The 16,216-nt window shown below is 40.0% G+C and overlaps 1 protein-coding gene across 1 annotated transcript; it reads left to right on the forward strand.

Moving 5' to 3' along the window:
- The first annotated feature begins 8,773 nt into the window (after positions 1-8,773).
- Positions 8,774-15,962, forward strand: BIRC7 (baculoviral IAP repeat containing 7). Its single transcript, XM_075022593.1, has 7 exons — positions 8,774-9,293; positions 11,413-11,512; positions 12,796-12,877; positions 12,979-13,024; positions 14,003-14,221; positions 15,187-15,258; positions 15,760-15,962. The coding sequence occupies exons 1-7, from the start codon at positions 8,774-8,776 to the stop codon at positions 15,960-15,962; spliced, it is 1,242 nt and encodes a 413-aa protein (XP_074878694.1).
- The last annotated feature ends 254 nt before the right edge of the window (positions 15,963-16,216 follow it).

Here is a 16,216-nt window from a genome sequence, read left to right on the forward strand (position 1 = left end):
AACTGTGTGACTATGAATCATCCTAGCCATGAGTGTATGTGGGCAGAATGTTAGAAGAGTATTTGCTTCAGCATCCTAAGGTACGGGGGACTAAACCTATTAGGCTATACCTGTTCTTTTAGATTTAAAGGCAGAGCATGACAGGCACACATATATATATATGTACGTATGTGCCTAAGTCTGTGTTTGTGGGAATATTTTTTCTCCTTTTGCATTAGGCAAATGTGAGTTATTGCTTCTTCCTGGTAACTTTAAGAATGATCTTGCCTATCCATTGAGAAGTACACAATCTTTTAGAAACAAACCCAGTAACACGAGAAGTCTCAGTTGAAGCATATAGATAAGAGGCAATATTCAGAATTAAATCAACTCGGGATACTCTTGGAGTGTAACACTGTAACCTAGGGGGTAACACAGGGGTTTGTTTGGTTTTGGCTTTGTTGAGAACAGTATGGTGGTATGTTCTTCTAGTATAAGAAAAAGTTACAGATATCTGTTTTTTCCTTTGCTAACACTCTGAAATCTCAGAAGAGTTCATGTGTAAATTACAGAATACTTTTTTTTTTTTAATTTTAGATTTTACAGGGATTTTATGCAGCCCTCTCTGCTATGAGCAGGGGGGTAAAATTGAACATTGCTGTGCTGGAATCATCTCCCTCCTGCACCCCACGCCCCCATGGAATGTAGTCAAAGCAAGGATCCAATGTTAATTTCCATCATTTTAGGGTGAAAAATAAAAGCAGACACACAGAGAAATAGTATCTGTTCTTCTCTCCTGTTTTTCATGTCACTGACACTGTGTTTGTGAAAACATGAGAAGGGAAATCATATGCAAAGAGTGTGGCCTGTGAACAGATATCATCTGACATCATCATCACACATGCTGTTCTTTGCAAGACAACTTACTGAAAAGCTGTAGCAAGGAGCTCAACTGAGCAATGACTGATCACAATGTCTCCCACTTGATTTTCATCATTGGCAACTCTTTCTTGCTGCTATCATGTAGTTTCCATTAAATTGTAAGGTCAGTCTGTCTTTGCTTACTTATTAAAATACAGTCACCAATTTTTCACTTCAGCTTTTTGCAGTGTCCTTCAGGCTGATCTGTTGCCATACCTCATCTTTCAATCTTGCTATTGATTATTGATACAGGGGCAAAATAAACCTATTCTGAGTCAATTTGCATGGAGAAAAAGATGATTGCTAGTGTGAATAGCTCTAGAATAGATGTTTCTGCCTATCTTCCAAGCAATATTCAGGCAGCTAGGCACATCTTTCTGCAATAAAAACAGATTCCAAAATATAGCAGAATTTAACTGGAAAATCACATGTTCCATGTTTCTTGATGGCTGATTTTACACCAATTAAAAAGTAGGATGAGCTCCATTAGGTCATAACAATGCCTGACAAATCCTTCTTTAAAGGTAATTAATGGCTGAACGGTGGAATGTACATTAGTCACAAGCTGATAGCAATCTCTTCTGAAGAGTTGTTAGTTTTATTTGTGAACAACTTGGAGTAGCAATGCCACCCCGTTTATGTGAGGCTACATGTCTTCTGTTCCTGTACCTCCTGCCAGACTTTGAGTAGGTGGAGGGAATAGAGCACAAGTGTGAGGCTCCTCCATGTCAGAATCAGAAGGAATTGGGAAGTGATTGGAGTCAGTGAGACGGAGAGGCAGGAACAGAGAGGAAGGAGAAGTACAACTGATCCTTGGGGAAACCAGCCAGGTCCTACTCAGAAAGGGAGGAAGAAAGGGAATATCATTCACATTTTCCATGCTCACTGTGGGAATTGTACTTAGCCATACAGTTCTCTCCTCAGACTGTAATTCATATTCCTAATCCCTGTGCTGCTGCTCAGCCCTCTAAGCACTCTGCTTGCTCTTTGGATATCACATTGGCCTGCAGAAAACTGAAAGCAGTTCATTCAATTTGAGGCAGACTTGAATTTTTACAGGTTTTTTTAAAGTATTCAGAATGTTGTGGGAAACAAACAAAAAAAGGGGTGGGTTTTGGTTTTGTTCTGTTTTTCTTTTTTCCTCCATGATGTTTGTGTTCACTGGCAAGGGCAAGAAGGGGTAGAAAACCAAATAAAGAGAAAAAATGACCCTTGAAAAAATAACACTCAAATTTTTCAGCTCCAAAAGCCATTTAGAAAAATAAAAAACTGTTTTCTACAAACATTTACCTTTTGAAAAAGCATTGAACAGTCTTCAATCCACACTATCTTCTAGAGCAGAAATATTTTTTATAATAGGCTGGACACCGAAATCATAAAGTTATGAAACAATATAAAACATAGTAGTGGCTTATGGCACAAACACTTTAATTTTCCTCGTTCCAAGGAACTAGCATGTTAGTTTGCTTTTCTTTCAGATCACAGTAGGATTTTAAGGTCAGTTCCTCTATTGATTTTTTGAATATCTGCTGTGCTTTGCAGATGTTTCTTTTGATATGTACTGTGTTCTGTTCCTGTGGGCTGGTATATTAATAGTATTTGATTCTAAGCACTCTCATGAATCATGTTGCAAGCTATTCCTAACTATTACAATACATAAAGTTTTGAGGCAATCAGATGCTATGGTAGTGGAGGCAAGAAGAAAGAATTAGGGGAGGAGATTGAAAGGTTTGAATCCTTAGGAAATCACTTCACAAAACGTATATCTGTTACTCACCTGTGCGTTAGTTCTGGCAGTATATATTTATAGTACGTGTATTTACTTTATAGCAACATTTTTCAGGCCTCTTGAGTTAATGATTTTTAATGTTTGGAGGAATAAATCATTTATTATTATTATTATTATTATTATTATTATTATTAAAATTTGTTCTTCTTTTTTATTGAAAAATCCACAGAGGAGAGTGCAGCAAGGGAAATGTTCATAGGCACAGAAGACCCCTTTAGATTTATAGCAGTACTCATTATGGTAAAAGAAAGAACCTTGAGCTGGATGAAAAAGCAAAGTGAGACTTCTGAGCTTTGCCCTAAGGGAAGGACTTTGTGTTTGTCTCTGGTGTGACCAGTCAGTTTTCAGTGTATCTTGTCATTATTTGCAGGGTTGGATCATGCTGCCTGTCTGCAGTGGATTTGTTTTGTGGTTGCCTTGGAGTTCTGTGTCAACAGACAGCAATGTGCTTTGGTCCCTCAGTGCTGCACTGGAAGGCAGCTGAACAGACAGGCACCCTCACAGATTTTACTGTTGCAGGAAACACAGTGCCAGCAACTCTTAGGAGAGCAGCAGAGTGCAGGTGTTTTGCTGCAGGATGATACCAGCTGGCCATTCAGCGTGAAGGAAGATGAAGGACAACAGATGAGGAAGAGGCAGCCAGAAGAGGAAAAGCAAGGCCCTAAATGGAGAAACAGAAGCAGTCACCTACTTCTGTGGCTACAAATTCAATGATTTTGCCTACTCTGCTTCAGGCTGGAAAGCAGTTACATCCCTAGGTCTGAACATTTTATTCTGAAAAACGGATCCTTGTCTTCATAGTGGTTCTGAGCAAGTGGGAATAGGAATTATGCCATAAATTTCCTTGATATCCAGCCCCCTTACACATCAGTTGCAGTGGCAAGCTATGGCACCTCTATTTGTGTTCCCAGTCTCTTTGCTTCTTCAATAATGCCAGCTGATACCCTTTTCCCCTGTTATAAAAGCCTCTTTCCTCAGGAATTTTTTATTAACTCTTAATTTTTTGATGAAACACAATAGTCTTCCTTGAGCTAAACCACACAGAACAGCTTCATCCCCTTACAGCTGTGTAGAACCTCAAGGTTAGAGATGCTGAACTCTGCTGGAGTTTTTCCAGGGGCTCCAGTCACTTCAGCCCTTTCGAGCTCTTTATGATGCTGTCTCCATTTATACTCTGGCCCTTGTATTTACTGATTGCTTTCCTTCCACATCAGGCTGATATTAGCAAACATATTTTTGATTAATTATGTTTACATTCCTTTCTTCTTAGAGTGTTTCAAATTACTGTCTAGTATTGGTTTCCAGTTATACTTGGAATGAGCTCAGCAATGCAGAAGTTACTAGTTTCTCACACAGGGGCACCGCGATGGTGCTGTTGATTGTTATCGCTGATCTATCCTGGACTCCTGGTTGGTGCTTACTGATTCTCACATTTGTTTGTCATTAGCTCATTACACTCTTCATTTTAAGAAGTGTTCAGAAGTTCAGTAGGACATCTTAATTCTCTGAAAAGGAACTAAAAATGTATATGAATTGCTAAAAAAGATCAATATTGGTTGCATACAGCACATTACTGAATATGTTACTAGCTTTCAAAATTTTGGTGTGCTAAAGTAAAATCCCATCATTTGTCCATGGTGACTGACTTTAAATTGCTCTCAGCACCAGACTTGGTGTCATTTTATCTTCTTCTGCTACAGTCATCTCACTAGTCCTTCTGAGTTTTTCTTTGTTGGTGAAATGTTCCCCCCAAAATCACATCAGTGTATCCCCACAGAAGACCAACCTGAAACCTGTCTTGAAGCTTGTATGACGCAAGAATGTTATGTAAACAAAAATCCCCTAATAATCACTGCCAGAATTTTTCAAATTTTGTAAATTAACTTAGAAGCTGCCTTTTGGCTCCTCTGAGCTTTTATACAGCTTTTCCCTCTTTAGCGGTTACCCTGGGGGGAGGCTCCCCTAGAACAAGTGGAATTGTATAGCCTTGGCAATTCAGTACACCTTTACCACAACACTACGGTGAATCAGTGCTACCCTGTGCCATGGGCAGATTTCTTAAGCATTGCGTGAAAGCATCCCTGAGAGCTGCTTGCAGACTTCTGGTGAGGCCAAGGCACGGCTGCGAGGAAGGCAGGTCAAGGAGCCTACCATGTTCCCAACACCTCCTGAGATCACATTTGAGAAACAAGCTGGTTATAAGCAGTACAAGATGAGGTCATTGCTTGTAAAATGCTTCACAAGATCAGAACTATCGATCATTCTTATCTATTAACAGGTGATTTGCTACAACCCATCAGCAGAGTCCCCAAACAGTCTCTGTAACAGAGATTTTGTTAACTCTGTATCTTATATTTTTAGGATACATTCTTCAAAAATCAATATAGACTTATAAAGAACAGGATCTGTGGAGCAGAAGATAATGTGCAATTACATATAAATTCATTTTGGACAAAAAAAGAAAGAACCACATTTGCTTGTTACAAAATTCTGTAAATTTTGTACATAAGCACTGCCCTCTACTGCTCAGGGATTTTCATTAACCCGTATTTAATTGAAAAAAAAAAGTTTCAACACTGTTCTTTTTAATTAAAATCTTTGCCTGTAAGAAAAGGACTCTGGATCTTTTTTCTTAAAAGGAAAATCCTAATCTATCATTTTTTACAAAAACAAAACGCCTGTGTTCTTATGTTAACATGGAGAACTTACAATTTGTCAAACGCATAGTTTAGAATGAGCTGCATGCATCTTCTCAGGCAGAAAACACATTTTCAAATAATTGCACCTTTCAAAACTAGCCTTAAAATCCTTCATTCTGAATTGTGACCACAGGAAGGCAAAGGAATAGAAAGATTTCAAAATGTGAAGATGCAATGGTAGCGAAAGAGTGTTTATTCCCAAAGTAAAGGCAATGCAATCTATTCAAGCTGTCTTGAGTAAATTCGTTTTGCTATTTATCTGTTAATTTTATAGTACATTTTCTTAAAAATTGTAAGATGCAAAACATGTGAGAGCAAGTTGAAAAAGACACAGAAATACTATTATTATAGAGTCACATCATGTTTGCAGGGGCTAAGAGAGCTATCACCTGCTTTATAGGCAACTGCTGTCATGCCCCTATATGACATACTCCAGCATAATTGACATGTTATAACTTACATCTGGACAGTCTTCTTTCAGAATATGATTATGTTCATCTCTGTTATTGTATCAATAGAAATTAAAGGAAAAAATCACAGATGTAGGAGCAAAGGTACTTTAGCAAAATAAGACCGCAATCATTATGTCATAGGAGTCAAGATATCATGACTGGTACTGTGCTAGGTTTTAACAAGATCACAACGCTTAGTTATTATTACTCTTTTTTTTTTTTTTTTTTTTTTTTTTAAGTGGCCCAAACAGTTATTTTCTGGCAGGAGTTTGAGCTTAACTGTTTATCTTTCCCTGGTGACTCCCACTTACAAAGAAAAAACTCAGATTGTTTAGCCAATAGAGAATTTCAGCACAAACCCAACCTATCAGGGAAAATGAAGCATTAGAAATGGCCTCTGTCAGGTGGGGTTACTTACACCTTGGAAGTGTTTCTGCTTGTTCGTGAAGGACCTCTGCATTGTCTAGAAGAGAAGAGGATAGATTGAAGCTTGTAGGGTTGGGAGGTTTTCACTTCTTGAAAGTGTTTGGGGTTTTTTTTAGCATATTGCAGGTAAATGTCCCTCCTTTTTTTTAAAAATGTTTTTGTTTGTTTGTTTTTTAGTTTTTATTGTGTTAGTCACAGGGAATTGTTGATATTAGCTGTAATGTTGCTCTGGAAGTCTATTAATATGTTGGTGTAAGTAGTGGATTGTGGGATAATATTGGCTTTTAGTAGTGTTGTAACTATTTAAAATATGAGTTTGGTTTAGAGACCTTTTTAGCCAAGTTAATGGATCTTCTGCAGAGCATATAGATGGCTTTAATACAGGTAAACCATAATGGTTTCTTCATAAACAAAAGATAAATATATTTGTTCTCCTATGTTGCACCTCTTACTTAAAAAAAGCTTGATTCAGCAGTTAAACTTCTGTGTGGAAAAACTAATTTTCTTTTTTTATGTTTTGCTGTGAAGCTTGCTCTGATGCGTACTTCCGAAGTAGAAGTAGGTTAAGATAATTCTGTCACCTTCTAGGTGGAAAATAATGTTTGTCATAGTTTAAGAAAAATAGCTTGTTGTTGTTGTTGGGGCCTGAGATGGGAGTAACACTGATATTGTGGAGCTGTGCCTGATGAGCAAGTCTCTCTGTTGCTTCTCTGTGTCCTGAGAGTGAAATCTGCTGTGCAGGCTAAAAAATTGCATGCTTGTGAGTTTGCTTAGCTTGCAAATTCTGCTGTGTATCAGTGACTAATGGGTTTTTCTTTATACCAGTGACATAGTTCTTGAGTAACTATTGTATTAAAAAAAAGCACAGTTTCTAAAACTTTTAAAGCCTTCTTTTCCTCCAACTCTGGTTTCTGTGATTGTGATTATAGAAGAAAATTTGAGTTGCTAATGAACTTTGTCTTCCTTGCTACCTTTTACTGTGAGAGGCATGTGGTTGAGCAAGCTTGCTTTTGCTTTTAAAATCTCACTAAATGTATAATACCTATGAAGGATAGCTTTGTTAACGCTGGCTACAGGTCTTGCAACTAAAGCACCCTGTAAGTTTTTTCCCCTAAATGTGCTGCAGCGGCTAACTAAGAGGAATAGTACTTCAGAGATGCTTGAGGCCCGAGTGTTTTTTAACAGTCTCTGACTGCGTTTACTGCAGAGTTGCTGCTATACAGGTGGTCTCTGCTTGATTTTTTTTTTTTACAGTGTGCCTATTCAAGAGTGCACTGTAGTAGTTATCTATTATCTTAATATGATGTACCAGCTTTGAAATACCCTCTTTTTTTTTTGGGGGGGGGGGTGGGGGTGGTGTATATTTTTTATTTCCTAATTTAATATTTGCTTGTGTGATTTTTTGGGTCTGTGTGCTTATAATGCTTAGCTCTGACAACCAGTAGATAGTTAGCATTTCCTTGGGATGAATTGACCTATTGAGTTAGATGGTGAAGGGATTTTCAGGGTACTTCATTAAAAAAACAACAAACTGATTTGGTTGCACCTACCATGTAGTCACATGTGTAGTGACTTCACTCTAAAGGAATTCCTTTGGAGTAATTAGTTAAATTGATCCCCCTTCTCAGTTGTGTAATTGTATGACCTTTTGAAAGTGTATTTGCCAGCCATATAGAAAGTATTAGAAGCAGCAGCTGAGTTGCAGTTTAGCTTACTCACACCAGGGAAGGGCTATTACCTTAAGTAGGATGAGGAGTTGGATAATTGGGTGCTCAGTAACTTCTTTAATTTCACTCTTCCTTTTGCACAGAACTAGCACAGGCAGACAATGCCTAATCTTTGATTTAAGGACACCTCCCTATAGAAACTGGACCTAATTATTCTAGTCTGTGTCCTGGAGAAGTTCTCCTTTATAGAGATATTTCTATATAGTCACTGTTTAATTAGCATAATAAGGTTATGAAAAATCTACTGATATTCTGTGTAGTGTTTGGCTGCAAAATGAACATCATGAGACACTATTTGTTTGGGTGTGGCTGCTCTCTGCTTTGTTATGGCATGCCTTCTTAAATCTTTTTAGGGGAAAAAAAGCGGAGTCTTTTTAATGTTAATTTAAAAGCTGAGAAATATGGCTGGGGATTTATCACACATCAGATGCTGAAAGCTGGATTGGCTCAGCAAGAGAGGCAGCACAGGTTTTGCCCTCCCTCTCCACTATCTGTTCCCACAAGCATCTCTCCCGTAAACTGGCAGAGGGGCTCAGAAAGTGCTGGTCTCTTCCCTTCAGACACCAGTGCGGACTCAGCAAAAGTTCAACAGCAAAGTACAGGAGCACCAGATCTCTGATTGGGCTGCAATTCCAAAACAAGCTCAGCTTTGTCAAGACCAGGAGCTTTCCGGAATACGCACGGGGATGAGGAACAAATAACACAGGGTGAGTGCTGCCTGACACCGGGAATCCCGCTGACTGCTCTGGGTTATCTCATGCTCTCTTTCAGAACGAGAACATGGGGGACGTGACACCAACAGAGGAGATTGAGCGCAGGGCTGCCCGCTGCCACCTGTTTGAAGCCAGCATGAGGAATGAAGCAAGAAGACTGAGGACTTTTTGGCGATGGCCAGGCACCTCACCTGTATCTGCCCGAGATTTGGCCAAGGCTGGCTTTTTCTTTGTGGGCCCAAGAGATGAAGTGCAGTGTTTCTGCTGTGGTGGTGTCCTGAAGGACTGGAGACCTGGTGATTGCCCAATAGCGGAGCACCTGAAGTTCTTCCCTTCTTGTAAATTCATTTGTGGTGAGGATGTTGGGAACCAAGAGATGCTTCCTCTTCAGGAAATCTTTGACACTGTGGATGGGCAGTTCCTCAGCCTTTTGCAGGGGATAGACAGTGAGGAGACAGCCCTGCCTAACGAACCAGAATACCCAGAGATGGTAACAGAGGAGATGAGACTATCTACGTTTCAGAACTGGCCGCAATACACTGACATGCATCCTGAGCAACTGGCTAGAGCAGGATTCTTTTATACAGGTGGGTACTCTGGGGAAATGTTTAACTCTTACTCAAGTTAACTTTTGAAGGTGTTACTATGTTTTATTGCTTGCACAAATACTTGCAAGTTATGTGTAGTGTAGTTAGAAACTACATCCTTCCTTCAGCTATTTCACTTGATGCTTGTGCAGCATTTACTTCTATGTTAACTCCTGTTTGGGTACTGAGGGGTCCACTAGTAAGTCAATTCCCTTACCAGCAGGAGTGGAAAAAGTGTCATGTTTTAACAGATGTTCTACTGGCAGAAAAGTGTGTGCTTTAAGATCCATTGAGCCTATTTATTACTTGCCCTTCTAAAAGGACTCGAGGCACTTGGCATGTCATGTTTTGTATAAGCTCTGTCTTGCACTGAAGCCTTATCTTCTCAAAAACAAATCTGAGTGAAACCTGTAGGTAGTCAGCCCGTTTGGCTGTCACTGTGGCTTTGTTGCCATAAGGACCTGGACTTATAATACAGAAATAAAAAATATACTTCTTGTTTTGAGGAAAACAGGCAATATTTCTTGTTATCATATACATGTGAATATCAATACAACATGATTGTTTCCCCTTGAGAAGGCTTAGCTGGCTAGGTAATAGGTTTGAAGAAGTATTCCTCCCTGGATTGACCAGTTGGAGGAAACATTTACAGTATGTTAATATCCTTCTATTTTTTTGAAAGTTAATAATGTAGTGGTATTTCTGTGTGTTGCAAGTGTGACTTCTTCCATATGAAGGAATCCAGTTGTTTTGTATTTGCATATCAAACAGATGTGGAAGGAAGTGACAGGCAGGGTCCATAAAATAAAGCTCCCTTTAGCAGAAACAAACCTGTGTATCCCAAACACCTCATGCTCTCATTTTTGAAGTAAAACTGAATTGCCCCTTTCTGCACTCATTTAAGTACTATTTGTTGGTAAAGATGGGAATGGTAAAAAAGAGCCTTAAATGTTATGACAGCTGGAAAAAAGCTGAGATGCAACATGGTGAATGACATGCACTAGGAAAGTCTGCTTAAATAACTGACCTTCTGGTCTTTTAGCTTGAATTAGAGGAAGTGACTGGTTAGTTTGCTAGTATGTCTCTTTACTTCTGCAAGATTTTCACTCAAACTGCATAAGCTGGATCTTGCTATAAATCCAGTTAATACTAAGAGTCTGTACCTGTCTACTTGGAGCACAGTGGCAGGGGCTAAACAGTATGCATGCCTAAATGGAAGAGCATTATATGCTTTTGTCTTATTAATTTTTAAGGCGCACAAAAGACCAACATGGCCAGGAACACAGAATAAACTATAAAACCGTGTCTGCAGCTAAAAACCTGTGTGTTTTGTGTTGGACTCGATTTATCATTTGTAGAGCAGCTGTTCGCAAGCCCAGCACAGATAGTTACTTTGGGGACTCATTAGGCAGCAGCAGTAGTCTGACATGGCACTTTTCTGTGGTCACTTGAGCAGGAGAATGCTGGAATTGAGCACACGAGTTAAGCCAAACAATGCTCTAACATGAGAGTGTTTGGAAGATAATGTCTGTGACCCAACTCACTGGCAGCCTTTACTAACATTGCTTCATTGCTGTTAGGGCAGGGCATTTGTAGGCAGTTCTTAACTGTGTTTGGCTTTAACTTTTTTCCCCTGTGATTTCTGTGAAGAAAAGCACAGTAGCGTAGCCTGGGAGCATGTTTTGGCAAATTCTTATACCTATGAGATGGAAGCTGTGTACATTGTCTGACTGTGCTTGCTGCTTGTTATGGCAGATTGTGGCTAGGAGACAAAGTATGTTCATAGATATAATTAATTACAGCTCTACTCTAAATGCAGACAGGAAGGGATTGGATTGGTATGTGCATACGCGGGAGCTATGGTGCTCACATGCATGCTGCCTGTTAGCTTGTGACCCAGTTCTGGAATCATCTCCTCCAGCTGCAGCTCTGGAAGTTCAAACTCCCATTGGATTTCCTGCCCCTATACAACTTGCACAGCATTGGTAAATTGTCATGTGCTCATCAGTTCTGTCTGGTAGCCTGTGTTTTGTGCTTAATCTCTCCCCAGGTTCTCATGTGGGGCTAGTAGAGCACGTGATGTCTCAGGTGTCAAATAATCTCTTGATGTCTTTTTCAGGACAAGATGATGTAGTGAGGTGTTTTTACTGTGATGGAGGTGTGAGGAACTGGTCATTTGGAGATGATCCTTGGAGGGAACATGCCAAATGGTATCCAGGGTAAGTTAGTCTTGGTTGACATATGTCCCTTGTAGCAAGACCAAAAGATTACTGTGCATTCCACACTGTGATTTCTTCTTTCATAAGATAGAAGTACCCCCAGTTGAGAGACAAATGAGTTGCAGGTGTACTGGTAATATGTGCTGCTTCCAGGCTCTGTTACTAGCTTAGTTCTAGGTTTTTCTACCTAGCTAAAGCAGGTGAAAAGCTAGTTGGGTCTGTTTAATCATGTTTAGCTACATAAACTGTTGCAATAGTCTGTAACCTTCTGGAAATCCCTGAAATCTCAAGAGAAAGGTTCTGAATCCTCAAGGTCAAAGTTGGACAGCAAGGGACCATCTTCAGATCCTAGTAGTGGGTCAAGATAGAAAACTTGTTTCTAGGTTGGCCAGTTAGTCCATACTGTCTTCCAAAAGTGCCTTCCTCCTACTATCCCCTCACGTGTGGAAGAACCAAAGATTGGCATGAAAACCTATCATCCTATCTTCAACTGCCTCTCCTCTCCTGTTTCTCCCTTTCCACCCTCCCCAAAAAGTAGTTGATGTGTGTCTGGTGTCTCTCTGCATATGTTATCCCTTAAAATAGTTTGCTGACTCCAGGACAGTAGTCCCTTTACGCTTCTTCTCAGGCATTGTCACATCTCTATTCCAAAGGCTGATTTATCACTGGAGTGTTCTGTGTTAATGATGAAACTTACTGGATGATGGTTGTCTAAGCTGTAACTAGTTTTTAGAAAAGAACTGTACAAATAGAGTGACAAAGCCTAAATATTTAGACCCTCTCACTTGAAAAGCAAAATTGAATATTCAAGCTCAGGTAGAATGGCACAATTCAGACCTGAGATTTTCTAATTTGACCTAGTTCACCATCTAAAAGATCAATTAAAATCACTTTCTTTGATGCCGAAGAACAGCTTTGGTTTTACTACTCTGAGGTACAAAAAGAAAGATATTGTAAACCTTGTTTTTCTGCAGCAGTTCTTGTGTTTTTCTGTGAACTGTCACACTTCCTGTGATCTGTTCCAAAGGATGTTGCAACTGAGCTCAACTTGGGCCAAACATAAAGACTGAATTAGGAGGGGGGAATCATGAGCCTCTTACTATTGCCCTTCATGCAAGGCGGGGGGGGGGGGGGGGGGGGGGGGCAGGAAGACCATGATATTCCATCTTTAATGAATATAGCAGTTTGATCAACCCAATAGCACCCTTTGCTTCTAAAATTCAAACTACTGCTACTTTCACTGGAGTTCCTGTACTAATGTATTTAAATCTTTCTAATTATAGGTGTGAATTTTTATTGCGGTCAAGGGGAAGAGAATTTGTTAGCAGTGTTCAGGAGTCCTTTTCTAGCACCTTGCTATCTCCAGTGAGTCATGAATATTTTGTGTATAGTGGATGGGGGTTTGGTAGATAGGGGGAGTTTTGAACAAATGCTTCTCTTTTGTGACTATCTTGTGACATTTTCAGAGAGATTCCTGGGATCAGACCGAACAAGATTCCCCTGCTTCCCAAGGTCAGTGCTATAACTGCATGGTGTTTTGTGTTCTGTTGAAAGTGGTGTAGTCTTATTCCTCCTACCCCACCCCAGCTACTCTGCACTCTGTAGACGTGGTGCTTGTAAGATGTTTTGATGTTCTAGAAACTGTTTCACTTTATTTTTAGGAAATGGTTTCTAGCACAAGAAGCAAAATTGCTTGCTCTTATGAGACCTCTTAGTCTAAGACCAGAGACATTAAGCTAGTCTGGATAATCATGTGACTTTTGGGTGCTTGCCTAACCTTCCTTTGACTTGTGCATGCTCTTGATGTTGTTGTCTGTCTGCAGAGTCTTTCACACTACAGCATTTTAAACATACTTGATAGGAGACCAGAGAACAGCTAGAGGGTCTAGTTGTTCATGAAAGTGTTGATTGTGGGGATCTATTCCCATACATCAGTTGCTCCTGGAAATTCAAGTAGGTGAAACTTGGCTCCCATAACTGTGAAAAACTGATTTTTCTCATTCTCTTGAAAAGCCTATCTGATAGGATGAGCTTGAGAGACTTAAGCCTTTGAACAGACTGCCAGCTGAATTTCCCACTTCTGTCTTTACTGATGAATGGTTGAGCTAGATTATGAGGTAGGAGAGACTTCAATTGGGATGTTCCACTTGATCTTCATGAAAGCAGTTTCAAGACTTCTGTTCTGGGATGTGAAAACAAAGATAAGGATTCTGGACTGGAGCCAAACATGGGAGACTTTGTTCACAGATACAGTGGAATAAACCATCCAAAATTAGTCTCTTGGCTTTTACAAAATTGCTTTTGACTTTCTTGTGAATTATGATTGGAAGTAAAAACTCTAAATCTGGCTGTTGATCTAGCTATCTATATAGCTTGAGGAATATTCTAGAATATATTGATGCCACTTTATATATAACAGCTTCAGGGAGTGGCATACTTCTGGCCCAAAGTTCTGCCTTTTTGATAAAGTATCTGCTCACTGCTTTACAGATCCTCTGAGGAACTGGAAATTGCAGGCTCTTCCTTCTCTGGATCAGTTTACCGTAGTGCAGAACGTGTTGCAGATGGGCTTTGACCCCATGTGTGTGGCTAACCTGGTAGAGAATAAATACATGCTGACTGGGACTTTCTACCTTTCTGAGTCTGAACTGGTTTCTCATCTGCTTCAGCCAGACTGGGAAGAGAGCAGCAGTGCAGAGGAAAGGAGAGGTATGCCTGACTCGCACACCCACGTTCTTGGTGCTGGTTTAACTTCTTATTCACTTCATCTTGAGCACTGTTGTGAGTGTCTTGCGGGTCTGCCTTCTCTCTTCCTAGGCTGGAATTAAGAGTAGTAATGTACCCAAGCCTGCCTTTCTTTTGAGAGGCTGACAAATGAGGTTCTGCTTTAAAGAAACCTGAAGGAGCTGTGATTACTGGGATATCAGTAACTATATCTGCCTCCAATAGGCTGTAGTGTAGATATCCTTGATATTTTTTTCCTGCCCCTAGACCTGCAGTAGCAGACAGCTGCACGATGTGAATTTGTCCACAAGTCTCCACATCTGATGCAGACAGAGGCAGTTGTCTGAAGCAAGGCTTCTAGGATGGATGAGTGCTCCAGGCCTATTTAAAATTGAATCAATGACTTGATCAGAAATAGCCATACCTTTTTGTTTGTTTAGATAATGTATGTTCTCCTTATCTACATCTGTCTCGTGTTATCTGTTTTATGGAGTCTGTTTGCCAAGTGAAGTTTATTTGAAGATGCAGTTCCACACAGGTTTTCTGTGGTAGCAAGCCTGCTTTCCAAAGCTCCTGTCTCCATATCATGGTCTGCCATCTCTTCAGCTAAGGCAAAAAAAAAAGTTTTCCACAACCCCAAAAGTGTGATTAAATAGTAACACAGGAGCAGGAATGAGCAGCTGATGGTTCCTGCTGTCTGATAGATAAACTGACTTTGAGGAGAAGATGTGATGTGGACATGTCTTGGTAGGGAGGTTAACATACATAGCGACTGAAGCACCACTGAGAACATCAGCTTCACCAGGCTGAGTGTGTAAAGCTAACAGTGGAGTAGAGGTGTTTAACCTAAGGCTACTGAAATCCAGGATGTTTCATCTTTTTAAACAGCACTGCCTGAAGAGGGAGGAAAGGGGTAGCATTTAATGCAATCTTCTTTCCTGGTTATACAGATGCTGTTCAGAGAGAGACTGAAACATCAAGTTCAAGAGAAGAAATGCAACCTGTGCGACAAAAGGAATCAGGTGCACTGGGCTTACAGTGGTGGTGAAATTAAGCCTAGGCATAATTGGAATGATTTTGATAGTAATGGTGTCATTGGTCATTATATTAATTCTTTTTTTCAATCCTGAAGGGGAATGTGTGCTAGCTTGAATGGTAACTGAACATAGAGACCCTTGTTCAGGAACTGGAGTTCCACTGTGAAGCAGACTGTTATACAAAAAATTTGGTTTATCAGGATAACTTACATATTACAGTAAAAAAAATGTTGATTTCTGTCCCTGCTCAGTCCAGCATGTGTAGATAAGCTGATTCTTGTGTAGATAAGCCAGAGTCTTATAATAGCTGTAGTTTTTCAGTTTAAATTAAATTTGCCTGAGAGGTACTTTTGCTGCCTTCACAGTCAGTCTCTAAACAAAATGATGAGCAAGTTGCAGTGTGACTTCCTAAGATGACAGGACTGGCACTCTGGAGCTGTTATAATACTAACAGTTTGGGCTTTTTTTTTTTCTTTTTTGGTAAAGATGAGTCTCGGATGAGCACAGAAGAACAGCTCCGACGCCTGCAAGAGGAAAGGACATGCAAAGTGTGCATGGACAGAGATGTGTCTGTTGTGTTTGTTCCTTGTGGCCACCTGGTAGCTTGTGGAGAGTGTGCCCTTAATTTGAGATTGTGTCCTATCTGCAGAGCAGTCATCCGGGGAAGCGTGAGGACTTTCATGTCCTGAACTGTGATGTGCCTAAAGGGAGAGATAAGTCTATACAACTCATTAATAACACATCAGAGGAGGAAAATAAGTAAAGTTCGACTGATGCTGGAGCAATCTTATTTGCAGGGTAGCTTGGCATAAGTGTAAAAACTTACTAAATGTGCCTTCTATGCACAATTTCTAGTAAGAGTTGCTGGTTTGCTGTACTCTTGCTGATCTTGCTGTAGCACTGCTCCAGAAAAACTCTGCTACTTTCTTTTGTCCTCCAAAAA

The sequence above is a fragment of the Buteo buteo genome, chromosome 2, assembly GCF_964188355.1.
Source record: "Buteo buteo chromosome 2, bButBut1.hap1.1, whole genome shotgun sequence".
NCBI classification, from domain to species: domain Eukaryota; kingdom Metazoa; phylum Chordata; class Aves; order Accipitriformes; family Accipitridae; genus Buteo; species Buteo buteo.

Bases quoted from the DNA above. Each gene is read 5' to 3' on its own strand.
- BIRC7 (XM_075022593.1), top strand. From the start codon at position 8,774: ATGGGGGACGTGACACCAACAGAGGAGATTGAGCGCAGGGCTGCCCGC. The intron at 9,294-11,412 runs GTGGGTACTCTG...TGTCTTTTTCAG, and splicing joins AGCAGGATTCTTTTATACAG to GACAAGATGATGTAGTGAGG. The intron at 15,259-15,759 runs GTGCACTGGGCT...TTTTTGGTAAAG, and splicing joins TGTGCGACAAAAGGAATCAG to ATGAGTCTCGGATGAGCACA.